The sequence below is a fragment of the Ptychodera flava genome, chromosome 3 (assembly GCF_041260155.1).
Source record: "Ptychodera flava strain L36383 chromosome 3, AS_Pfla_20210202, whole genome shotgun sequence".
Lineage (NCBI taxonomy): Eukaryota > Metazoa > Hemichordata > Enteropneusta > Ptychoderidae > Ptychodera > Ptychodera flava.
The window spans coordinates 49,528,923-49,542,499 of record NC_091930.1 but is presented as its reverse complement, the minus strand read 5'-3'; the positions used below and the strand labels follow the sequence as shown (position 1 = coordinate 49,542,499).

General features: G+C 37.3%; 1 protein-coding gene across 3 annotated transcripts in view; it reads left to right on the top strand.

Moving 5' to 3' along the window:
* The window catches only part of LOC139130216 (adhesion G protein-coupled receptor L2-like), an 88,248-nt gene extending 75,377 nt beyond the window's left edge, over nucleotides 1-12,871 (top strand). For all 3 annotated transcript variants that reach the window (XM_070695965.1, XM_070695964.1, XM_070695966.1), the window contains 11 exons: nucleotides 348-391; nucleotides 880-991; nucleotides 1,687-1,790; nucleotides 5,492-5,591; nucleotides 7,514-7,734; nucleotides 8,427-8,493; nucleotides 8,864-8,949; nucleotides 9,471-9,597; nucleotides 10,254-10,295; nucleotides 10,956-11,081; nucleotides 12,052-12,871. In XM_070695965.1, the coding sequence (XP_070552066.1) occupies nucleotides 348-391; nucleotides 880-991; nucleotides 1,687-1,790; nucleotides 5,492-5,591; nucleotides 7,514-7,734; nucleotides 8,427-8,493; nucleotides 8,864-8,949; nucleotides 9,471-9,597; nucleotides 10,254-10,295; nucleotides 10,956-11,081; nucleotides 12,052-12,123 (1,101 nt within the window). In that variant the 3' untranslated portion in view covers nucleotides 12,124-12,871. The remainder of the gene's footprint in view (nucleotides 1-347; nucleotides 392-879; nucleotides 992-1,686; nucleotides 1,791-5,491; nucleotides 5,592-7,513; nucleotides 7,735-8,426; nucleotides 8,494-8,863; nucleotides 8,950-9,470; nucleotides 9,598-10,253; nucleotides 10,296-10,955; nucleotides 11,082-12,051) is intronic.
* The last annotated feature ends 706 nt before the right edge of the window (nucleotides 12,872-13,577 follow it).

Sequence of the window (13,577 nt, the reverse complement as noted above, 5' to 3'; positions counted from 1 at the left end):
CTATGTGTATTTCGGAATTGATACGAGATCTTGGAAGCATGCCTATATATTGAAACTCAAGACGATGTCGACTGTTTCTACGTTGGTCAAGAGTTGGCTGATAGAGGTGTAGAGAGAGGTTGAAGGAGGGGTTTAGAGAGGTTGAGAGAAGTTGAGAGAGACAGGTACATACAGGGACAGGCAAACAAACAGACATGAGATTTTACATCAACGCCATGAACCATGACTTGAGGGAACGAATTCAATTGTCATGCCGTCTTTCAAAACAGCATGGGTGTAATGAGGGACACGTTTTTTACTAACTGTTATATTAATATTTACTTTATTCGTCTCCTTGACAACTGCAGAATACCCATGGCGACATCATGTGCGGTTCCATCGACATAGCCAGGTAAAGTGGTCCTAACGACATACACTTAACTTTTTTGTTCCTTCGTGTTTTCACTAGAGAACACACTGTCGTTTCAACCACTTGAGTGCTTGTCATTCTGTCTGCTGTATGTGTACGAAAAATGTTACTCAAACCACCGGAGTTATGAACATACATTTACAGACATGGACCGTCTCGGTGTGTTTTTGTAGTGATGTCTTAAATTTTCCATAAAGGAAGAACAAACGGTGGCGGGACAGACGGGCGGGGGAGGGCACGTCAACAAAGATAAATGTGTCAGCATTAACGGCAGTTGACCCCGCAATCGAGCTTTTTGCTGTACAATATTTGTGACTTGATGTCGGGCAAAACCTCAAACCTTGACGCGCGTGTCCCTGCTGATGTGTGCTGAATTAGAAATATCATATATGTATGAACAACTTATAATAGGTACGCAACCTAAGTAATCAATTTTTTTTCTTTTGACAATATTTGTTTTTAATCTAAAGTGGATGGACCACTGACGGCTGCGACACCATAATCGACGTTGGGGGCGTCGTAAACTGCCACTGTGACCACATGACAAACTTCGCCCTCTTGGTTCAAGTCGCTGATATAGAGGTAATTGGTTTCCTGTGCACACATCCGTGGCACTTGGATTTATTGCTAATATCTCTCTATCGATTGTTAAGAAGACGCGCTCTTTTTTGCGAATATCCTGGCTGATAAGAATTAGTATGTTGACTAAACGCCTTGGTGACGTAGGTATGATGTACTATCCACATGCTGAAGGTTGCTTTCGATGTTATAATCTAGTCGGTGTCTATGCCTCAGAGAGCCTTGTTATGCTTTTTGTGATTAATTGATCACGTGGTCTATGGTGAAAATGACGGTACATTTCCAACGATCCAGTGCAGCTGTATACTCTCCCTTACTGCAACAGGACGATCACAGTCTCACATCCATCCACGCCATCACTTGCAGATAAATGAGTCTAGATATTATTTTCCTCTCGGCTAAATAATATTTAATTCACAGTGTTTGAATACTTCTATGAAAATGAGCATATTTGTCCTCGAAATAACTTGATTCTATTCCAATAATTAAGTGTAAAGTTGAACAAAGTAATAAACCCGACAGATTTGCAATATAAGGGCTTAACGAAACGAATTGTCAACCGTTGTAACATATACAACACATCTTACACGTGTTTAGAGCAACTTTTTGAAACGCTAAATCTTTATGTTGAGGAACAATTGTGTTTTACCTCAGATATCCGTTCTCGTTCTAAAAGGTTTGTTTCCTTTCGCCATCAGATTGATAGAGCCAATTCTCAAGCATTATCAATTATCAGTCAAGTAGGATGTGCAATCTCCATCACGTGTCTTCTCATAACATTCGTTATCATGGTGTGTCTAAGGTAAGCAATAATCCTATTTAGCAGATTATCTCGAATACAACGCTGTCACTCACTGTCGCTGTCTCTCTGCCCATGTCTCTGTGTCTCTCTATCTGTTTCTGTTTCTCTATCCTAGTCTGTCTCTGTCTGCCTCTGTCTGTCTCTCTCTCATATGATATAATTTAATATAATATAATGATATAATTTATACGGCTGCAGACATGTCACTCCAAAACCTGCACTCATAAAGTTATAAAGAAAGGCAATGTGAAAAAGAAAACAGGTCGTCGATGGTATGACAAATCATGTTTTATAATAAAACGTGAAGTTAGAGCAATGGGTAAACTGATTGTGAAATATCCAAATGACCCATATGTGAGAGGTCGCTATTTTCAACTTAAGGAGTATAAAAAGTTAATTAGAACTAAAAAGAGAATGTACCAGGAGAATCTTTTAAATAATATCACGGAAGTGAATGGTGGTAACTTAGATCAATTCTGGAGTGCATTGAAAGAATTAAAAACCAACAATTCCTTACCAACAAATGATGATATCAGTAATAGTATAAGTGTTGAGGAATGGATCAAGATTTCTCAAATCAAAATAAGAAATATAACCATAGTTCAAAATTAGACAAAATTATAAAGGAGCTAGAAAGTAAGGAAATTAATGAAGAATTGAATGGGGATATTACTTCAACTGAAATCATGAAGGCAATTAAACAGTTAAAAAAGAAAAAGTCGCCAGGTGATGATAAAATAATCAATGAAATGTTAATAAGTGGTCAGTATGTCCTTCTGAAACCAATTACAAAACTCTTCAATAGTATTCTAAATTCAAAAAGGTTTCCAGACATTTGGCGCACTAGCATTATAAAACCACTTTTCAAATCAGGGGATAAAAATAACCCAAATAACTACAGAGGGATAGCTCTATCAAGTTGTCTCTCAAAACTTTTCACTTCAGTTTTGAATAACAGATTACATAAATATGTTGAGAGTCATGATATTCTAAGTCAATATCAGGCTGGGTTTAGGCCTGGATTTCGAACAACAGACAACATGTTCATCTTAAAATCGGTTATTGATAAGTATATTAGTAAATCAAACATTGAAAATGCGAAGGATAAAAGGAAAAATGTAAATAGGTTGTTTGTAGGATTTGTTGATTTTAGAAAGGCATTTGATAGTATTTGGCGTCAAGGGCTCTATTATAAGTTACTAACACACAATATTAATGGCAATATTTATCAAATAATTAAAAGTATGTATGACGAAGTCAAATACAGTATAAAACTTAATGGTGGAATCACACGACAGTTCAAATCAATGCGAGGAGTTAGGCAAGGTTGCAATATTAGTCCCATTCTTTTTAATCTGTTTGTTAACGATTTATCAGGTTACTTTGATGATAGGTGTGAACCAGTTAATTTAGGACAGTCTCTGATCAATTTCCTATTATATGCTGATGATCTTGTATTAATTTCAGAATCAGAGGCTGGATTACAACGTTGCTTTGATAAACTTCATTCATATTGTAATGACTGGAATTTAGAAGTCAACACTAACAAAACCAAAGTCATTGTTTTCAACAAGAATGCTAGGGTCCTTCGTCATAGATATAACTTTTATTATAATAGTATGAAATTAGAAATTGTTCAAAGCTACAAATACTTAGGCATAGACTTCAAATGTAATGGGAAGTTTGACATTGCAAAGGAGACTCTATACAAGAAGGCACTGAAAGCGTTCTTTTATATTAGAAAAGTGGTCAGTTCATCAGCTAACATAAATATTCATGCATGGATTCATATTTTTGACCATGTTATTAGGCCTATACTAACTTACGGATGTGAAATTTGGGGAACTGAGAAATATTCAGATAGGACACCAATTGAAAAATTGAATCTTAAGTTGTGTAAAATACTTCTCCAAGTTAATCAGTCAGCAACAAATTTAGCAGTGAGAGGTGAGATGGGCAGGCATCCTCTTTTAACTTTTATCAAGAAAATGATGGTTAAATATTGGTATAGAACATACACTAAGAAAGAAAATACTTTGATCCATGAGGTGATGGTATTTTGTACTAACAATAACATGGCCTGGGCAACTGCAATGCAAGAAATTACAGGATTGGAGAGTGTTGGTAATTTTTGGCAAAATGATAAACATAGTGTGAAAAACTTAACAGATAAGATAAGTAATGACTACATTTTAAAATGGAAAAATGAAGTTAATGCAGAAAAGACATCATCAGGAGAGAATAACAAATTACGCATTTATAGAAAGTTTAAAACAGATTTTAAAATGGAAAAGTATTTAAGCTGTATCAAAGATAAAAATGACAGAAAATACATTACCAAGCTGAGAATAAGTGACCATAATCTGATGATTGAGAAAGGTAGACACATGAGACCAAAACTAAAAGCTGAGGACAGAATTTGTAATAGGTGTGATACCAACTCAGTTGAGGACGAATTTCATTATATCATGTGTTGTCCATGTCATACACAATCACGACAAAAATTGTTAGACTCGATAGCATCAACAATGAAAACTTCAACAACTGGGATTTGCAAGCCAAATTTTGCTACATAATGAGCAATACAGATAGCATGATATACCTCACAACATTTATCCAAGAAACAGATATTTTTAAGATTACCCAACATTTCATATTCTCCATAAAGTTATATCTTATATATATATATATATATATATATATATATATATATATATATAATATATATATATATATATATATATATATATATATATATATATTATTTTTGATAAGTATCCTTTTCTTATTTTTGTAGTATTAGTTCTTGACTATGTTCACCTTTGAGGGAATAACGTCAATAAAGTTAAGTTAAGTTATGTCATCTCTGATGACAACAGTTCTATTTGAGTGATAGATCACTATATCTTGGGAATACGGTTGCCTTTGCGGGAAAATGATCAATTAACTCAAAACTTAAAATCATTTACTTCCATGTGCTATTACCAAAATGATATTCAGATGCAAAGAAAATCTAGAGTTTGTTGAATTCTGGTGGGGAAAGAGTGTGCATGCCACGCAAGATTTGGAAAATAATGCAAATCTTGAAAGTGAAAATACGTGAGGCTTCTGACCGACCTTACAAGACATATATTTTTGCCAAACGTTGTACATGCAAACATATCATAGGAAAGCTTCTTTCTGATTAATGATATCGTTATGGAAGTATAATAATCCACATTTTGCTCCGCATCATTTTATGATCAATACCAAAATGTCACGATTTGAAACAGGAAAAAAATGTTTTGAAATACTGAGTGGCTGTGCTTTGCATAGCAGTGCCTTAATCCAGATAATCCATTATTGATGTAGGGTTAGTGATATATGAATAAACTCAATTTCAATGACAAATAAATCCGTAAAAACTGATCAGTCCAACGTTGATTTATGTGGTCTTAAAATTATATGGCATCATTTCAGAGTATACGTCGAACAATATCAAAAACAAGAAAACGTAAATCATTTAAAACGACTGTCGTTGAATCCGAGTTTTTGTATTGTGTAGTCAGACGTAAGGCTTCCACGGTTTGATTTATGCTACCCTCTCTCACGCAAATGAGAAATCTTTAAATTTTATCTTCGGTTGTAATATTTTTTTTATAACTGTTATCGTCAGTTTTCAGAACCTTGAATATGTGTTTGCTCATTTTATATCTTTGCAGATTGCGTTCCGATCGCGCTATTATTCTGATGAATCTTGTGGCCGCGCTCACTTTGGCGCAACTACTATTTTTGGCGGGTGCATCGGCGACTGGTAACGAGGTATGTATTTTCAAATCTGTAATTTTTTATTTCTGCACTATGCTTGCTTTCCATGTAAACTACATTTTTACTGTACCCCCTAAAGCATGTTGATTTACGTACGTATCGCTTGTACATGTGTAGACTGATTTTATTAATTGTTATTATTGACAAGTGAATTCTGATCCGGACTAGAATTCGATGTAAAAAATGACAGTGCGAGATGCTGTATTGACAAGCCCAATGGCGGATGTTCTAAAATGCTTTTTGGAGTACCACAAGAGGTTTTGATGACCTCTTAAATCAGTAACATGTTTCTTGTAGATATTCTAACCAGGTTGTCTTGCTTTAATTAATTATTGTAAAACAAAATGCTTCTTATAAGCACATCACGACTCTTTGAATTTATGCTCTTCGGTAGCTTCTTAAAACAAAGACTAGAAATAAGGACGATGTAATTTTCCTACCTCCCCTTTTCCATATTTGCTATGACTTAGCAGAATATGTAAGATCTCTCTTCCGCTCTCGTAGAACGCTTAAAAAGCGGCAATTTCAGGGCTAGTCGATGATGCCACTCGGAAACTATCAACAAAATAAAAATGTTTTGCCCGGGGGTTGCAAACGTTTACCGTAAATTAATGCATCTCTTTTGCGAAGTGATACTTGAACTTTAGAGATACGGTTTTAGATATTTACTGTCCAACGGCTTTGGATTATTACGCGCCGTATAATCCATTAATTTAAGCGCTGCCGGCGACACATCTGGCAAATGCTAAAATTGCGTTTCCTGTTAACAGAAACGTTTTGTTCGAAACTAGTATTCAAATCTTTAGAGGGCTCTTCGGCTCTCTTGTAATTCCTCCCTCTGGTCAGAAAAGAATATGGGATTATAGCAAATGTGACTTGGTAGTGACAGCAATCGAATATTGTTATATTTAGGATGCACGTGTCGTCCCCGCTTATCGTTCAATCCTGATATATGCGAGCACGCCCTCAAAGTTGAAATAGTGTTAAAGGCGAGAATAGTATAATTTTAAAATAGAAAGAGACGTGTCCTTTGCCCTCCACCCCCAAGTATTATTATACGGATCTCTCCATTTTTCCAAAAATGTATACACGAGAGGTCGAAAGGCGGGCTGCGAGTTTACTTTGTAAATGAACAAATCCAAAAGCAATAACCAAAAGGGCTTCTCCCGACCCATCCAAAACAACTTTGTTTGCCTACGTGCACGCGTACACTGGTCCCGCCGTACGTGCCAAAATATACGTCATCCGTCTATCGTAATTGAAACAGCCTATAGGATTATTGCAGCAGTTCTATTATCACATAAGCTTGTTCTAATATTTTCCAATTTTTACTTCAAGTAAATTCGTATTTCCTGAAATATGAAAGCTTTTTTATAAGCTTACAGATATATATTAAGCTTTTTTGTGTCACTTTAGTGTCACTCAAGTAGAACGTGCCTCGGAGACAGATATTCGCACTCTCAAAATTTTAAATTTCTTTTCTGATCTACCATTTGAGGGAGATCATTTTGAAGCTCTTGAAGTAACGACAATGTTCACTCTCTTATTTTTTATAAAATCGAAAACTTTGTTTTCCCCTTGGAGTTAATAAGTGACGACGGCCATTTTGAATTTCAATATCAGCATTCGTTAGGTAATTTGTTTCTCTAGTGTCAAACTTTGCACGGAGACCACAGCTTTACATTCGATTTGGTAAGGGAATGATCGAAAGTTTGGTTGAGGAAAGTTTTAGTAAAAGTGTAAGTCTTTCACTATGGAGGTATGTATTACCTTAATGTTACAAGAGATACGAAGATTATCCCATACAAATTAAATATAACAATTAAATGTAAAAATATCGAAGTAGATTTCGACAAATATTCCAAACAGCCAGATCGATATCCAATTTGACATCATGCCAATATTTTGAATTTCAGACACTTTGTCGAGCTTTGGCCATCTGTCTGCACTACCTATTCTTGGCGGCGTTTTTCTGGATGTTGGTAGAGGGCGTTCAACTCTACATCAAAGTCCGCAACGTCTTTACGCCGTCCCACAACGTCTTGCCTTACTATGCAATCGTCGGCTGGGTGTCACCGGTGGTCATCGTGGTTGTCACAGCGAGTATCAGATATGATCACTATGGCAACGGCAAACTGTGAGTTTTTGATTAATAGTTTTGCATTACTTTCAAGAAGTGGATCCATGACTGTCCTTTCAACTGATGTACTCTTCTCTGCTCCTACAAACCTCTATACACTCAAGTCGCTCACCCATGTCTCCGTGAGCGACCGAGTCTTCCTCTGTCGGTCTCAGTCATCCTCTACCTCGCCTTGTTGTGAGTACATGTCTCCCTGTTTGTCGGTATATGTATCTCCATATCTGTCCCTGCCTGCATGTTTTTCTTCCTCTTAATCTCTATCCGATATACCAGTTTCATTGCTTCCGCCATATTTTCTGTCTGTGAGTATATCTCTCTTATTTGCTGCAAATATACATTTCACTATTAATCTATTTCACGTCATGTTATATATTCCTCGATCTCATGGTCGTGATTAGCTTTTTAAGCTAGACGCAACATAATATATTTTTTTCGATAAGCTATTGACGACGTGAAAATTACTGAAACCAAATCTCCAATAAACATGATAAAGGTAGGCGGGCAAAAAAGTCAAGTCTACGCAATGATACCTGTATTTCCGCAAAATTGTCAAGTTTGGGCTGATTGAAAAGCTGACGCTTGGGTATTTTTGACCGTGTTATTTCTTACATTTGCATTTGGATAATTATCATAATGTTATTTGCCGTATCGATGTCTTGCTCTCAGTCAAAGTGTGTTCCTCGTTGCAGGTGTTGGCTGTCTACGGATAACGGCGTCATCTATGCATTCGTTGGTCCAGTCCTGGTCATCACGCTGGTAAGTCGTCATCATCATCATCATCATCATCATCATCATCATCATTATCATCATCATTATCACCACCACCACCATCATCATCGTCATCATCACTACCATTATCATCAACAGCAGTAGCAGCAGCATCCATTCACTCGGACTGTGAAAGGCTGTTGAACGCCTTGCACCTTCTTCTTGGAAGTTAATACAGTACGAATCACCAGTGAAAATACCGTAAAACGTGCACTCTGCGTTCAACTGTGAAATAACCAAATCTATACAATTGCACATTGCTCACGTCGTTAGAGGAATAGGGAACATACGGTGACTTGATCATATCGCCATGAGAATGCAGATCGTACGCATAACCGTGATTACCGTTTCATTGCAGGCAAACTTATTCGTCATAGCAAGTGTTTTAAAAGCGTTCTTCTCTGTTCGGGTCAACGCCAAGAAGACGGACGCCCAGAAAATCAAGTGAGTGTGGATGAATGCATTTCGGTTTCGTGTAAATCATTCATGAGTTCGAGGGAGACAATGTCTCTTTCCGAGATTATATGAAATGACGATATGGGACTTGCATGAAACAAAGCCACCATAGTCCATTCACACTCCTGTACTCTGTGAATAGACTGCAAATGAGAACGTCAAACGTCCGTTTTTCTCGAGAGTCACATTGGCTCTAACTTAGTGTTATATATTATATATATATATATATATATATTATATATATATTATATATATATATATATATATATAACTAAGTGTTTGTGAGTAGATTATATAGAGTGACAAACGGATAAACAAATGCATTATTATTAATTTGAGAGAGAGAGAGAGAGAGAGCGAGAGAGAGAGAGAGAGAGAGAGAGAGAGAAGGAAGAGAGAGAGAGATAGAAGAGAGAGAGAGAGAGAGAGAGAGAGAGAGAGAGAGAGAGAGAGAGAGAGAGATGGTTTACTTCCAAAGACTATAATGATTACTTATCTTCCCGAGACAGAGCTGGAATCCGTGCTAGTCTGGTTCTGGTGCCGCTCCTCGGTTTGACCTGGCTATTCGGTATCTTCGCCGTCAACCAAGAAACCCTCATTTTCCAGTACATCTTTGCAATTCTCAACTCTCTTCAGGTGAGTAACATGATTCTTAATCCGATCAGGCGTGCAACTTAAAGGGACAAAGTCGGCCTTGTTCGATGCAAGATACTACTTATATTGTTTGACATGAAACCATCGCGAAAATGAATTAATGGTCATGGCCATTAATTCATTTTCGCGATGGTATCGTGTCTGGAACCGGGGTCGAATATATGCATGGTCACCCATTCATTCAATATCTTTCAACATGTCAAATATAGAAGTATCTCGTATATTGAAACAAAATTCATGAAAAATGGCCGACTTTGTCCCTTTTATTGCCATCAATACCATGTTTCTAGGCACGCTTCATGCCGAGGCTAGCACTGATGGATCTATGATGTCCAAACTATTTGCGTTGGTAGCCAATAGCTATCTTGTGAGGGAGGACTACTGTGATTGCCGCCTTCTTGGCCAAGAGAAATCTGAAGATGTGTGATAAGGGTCTTTCTTCCTACAGACAATAGGCAAACCGTGAATTTCGGATCGACGGTGAAAACAAACAAAAACAAATAAAAGAGCCCAGCACCATAGCTACATAGGCTTTTATTTTTTGAAATATTTCTCTAAATTCTGTTTGTATATCAAACAACCAAGTGTTATATCGTAGAACACCGCCCCCTATGGTAACATTTTGCATATCATTTCAGGGTATGTTCATATTTCTCTTCCATTGCGCACTCAACGATGAGGTACGTTCAGTTTCTTATCTCTGCTTTGTGTTTGTTTGTTTTTGGGGTTTTTTTCTTCATGGATAACTAAAATAGTTATTTCTGAGAATATTCCAAACTCTAAAATCTTTGCTAATTGACCGACTCTGTAACTGAGTATGAATTCAACTTGAACCCCGGCTCTGTCTGTACATACAGTCATGTACGAATTTCAACCATAATTCCTTGTTCCACTCCCCGAGGCATGTTGATATATACAGTATTCAGCTTGTCAACTCAGCCCCCACGTGTGAAAACGCGTTGTGTGTTGAAAAGTGAATTCTGGTCTGGACTAGAATTCAATGTAAACAATAACCATGCATTTTACACATATAGACGCTAAGTGACAAGCTAAATAGTGGGTGTTTCAACATCTTTTAGGAGTAGAATAAGAAGTTGCAATTGATATGTAAAATAAACAAAATAATGAAAAAATCATAAAAAGTTAGCATTGGTGGGGCTTTACCATATAACAGAAGCAATCATCATCATCATCATCAGGGTTTAGATCAGGGTTCATTAGGGTTCGTTATATTTCGAGAAAAAATGGATCATCTCTGTTTACTTCCTATGTGTGAGGTCATTTCCCTCTCAGTCGCACGTTCTACACTGCAAACTGAACTGCGCCCTCTCTTGACATAGGTGAAAAATAGCTGCCACCGTCGATTTGCAAGTCGGTTCACGTCATCAAGGATGGTCGTATCGTCGGCGTGGGCGAACGACTCGAAGACCAAGAAAACTGCCAGCTCAAGACTGGGATCTCCATCAGTAAGTTATAAGAGGCAAAATACATTATACCTAGATAAGTTACGTTGCAGCTATACCTTGAGCAGCTGTTCAAGAAATTTATACAATCTGTGGAAGAACAAGATACTTCATTTGACGAGCAGAGCAAAATCACTGAGAAAAGTCACAAAAAGTTACTGTTTACTGCTAATTTAGCTGTTATCTTTGTATGCAGTCAAGCGCACATGTTCAGTGTCGGCGAATGACAGTACAGTCGCTTGCGAAAAGTTCTCTCTTCATTCTACTCGTATTTCTCGTATTTACTCTTTCAAAATCAAGACATAAAAATCGGGGGTCACCGTACAAATTTGAGGAAACAAATAACCCAAAATTTACCGATATTCGAAATTCAAAATGGCCGTCATCCCTATGCTAACTCCATGGGGAAGAATAAAATTTTCGATTTTCGAAAACAGAAGACGGTGAAAATGTTTCTTACACCAAGAGCTTTAAAATGAACCCAGGCAATAAGTGGTAGATTAGAAAGAATTGATATCTGTCCCAAAGGCGCATTCTAAGCTTAAGAGCAGATTTTTTGCAAACAAATAAACAAACACGTGAAAGTTGACGACAAGGAATCATTATTGCAATCACACATTTGTATTGAGTCAAAGACAGCCGTTCCGCAGTTGTACAAGACCTGGACGACTTCATTCGTGATTTTTGACGGAAGCATTGAACTGTTGGTAGGACTCCTACCAGAAGAGGCAATATCAGGCCAGGAAGCGTTGGTATGTGGGAGACCAAAGTTTTCATTGGAAAACATGATCTAATGTGTGTGTTACTAGGCATAGATACTAGCCCGAATGTTATGCCCCAATGTTTCATACTTAAAAAGGGACATAGCGTCCAATTTTAAATATGAGACATTGGGGCATGGCAGTGTTTATATCCAAACAAGAATAAACGAAACCAAGAAACCTTCACACAGAATTTCACTTTTTCTTCACAGCACACCAAGGTGGCACCGTTGGAGGTCAACAAAGTGGACGTCGGATTGAAGAACAAAGATCGCAAACACTGAAGTTACATTAAGTTTATTTAGTCGTCACAGTTATTATCATTCTTTTCCGAAATTGTTTAAATCAATTCAAGTGGAATAATTATAATCTCAAATTGCAATGGGTGTGATTTATCTCCGGTACCAATTACTAGAAAAATGTATATGCTCGTTTGTTCATTTATTTTCGTTTTATTTATTGTGGAAGCTTAAATATCGTCTGCTCACGAATGCACATGACGAATATTGTGCACGATTGCCGTTGTGGCATTTTCTGATTCAATCAGATCTATATTCCTAGCATGAAATATTTGTGTATAATAACACAGGAGATCTCTAAGATCTTTTTCTAGTTGACTATTGTCTGTTTTCCTTGGAATACATGAAATGTTGTTGTCTCCTTATTATGTACATAACCCACGCGGTAGGCTGGATATATTGGTATGTAAATATATGAACTTTGAACCCTGGCCTGACATACTGTCTCTTTCATTGTAGACACAGCTATCAAATGATATCCGTCCATCCTATCATGTTTTATGTGCCGGATTTACAGTTCAAATCAATTCCTACGCTGTATATGATGCAATATACATCTTGAACAAATACAATGCCCCCTTTTCACCGACAAATTGAAAGACTTGACAATAATTGTACGTTAATTATCATAAGTACCGTTGTTTATTACTTACCGTATATTTTCTTCAGTACGTTTCTGAATATTAAACTCTCCTTATAAGCATCGGTGTCTATGAGAATAAACCCTTCGTAGAAAAGAAATACGTTTGTCTGAATGTGATTTAATTCACCATTACGCCCTACGTTCAGGGCATAATGGACATATTAGTTACCAAGGACAATTCAGAGGAAGAGACTCTCTCTCTCTCTCTCTCTCTCTCTCTCTCTCTCTCTCTCTCTCTCTCTCTCTCTCTCTCTCTCTCTCTCTCTCTCTCTCTCTCTCTCTCTCTCTCTCTCTCTCTCTCTGACACACAAACACTCCGTCAGCAACTGCGTTTCCCTTCTCTAGTTCTCTTCAATCTTGCAAGGCTCGAAGTTTTATATTGTCACTTTATTTATCATTATATTCCGAATTGAGAGAGAGAGAGAGAGAGAGAGAGAGAGAGAGAGAGAGAGAGAGAGAGAGGGGGAGCGAGCGAGCGAGAGTGTATCTCGCATTCCCGCAGTTTCCTCATTCTGTTAGAGGTTGTTTCGTGTTGAGAACCATCAGAGCCGCCCAACACGATTTATTCATGCGATTCTAATTTGATAAAAGACGAGGAAGTATGACCACAGAACATTTTCAGAGTAACATGTCTCTTTGTGTGCATTGATACCATGGCAATCGTCTGGTCCAAAGCCTTGAATAAACGCGTGTGTCGCTCCAGGAGACCGTCGAAATCTTGACAATTGACCTCGTCGAAAACGCGCCACGCAATCTATCTCTAGATTATGTTATCATACGTCAACCAGCTGCAAAT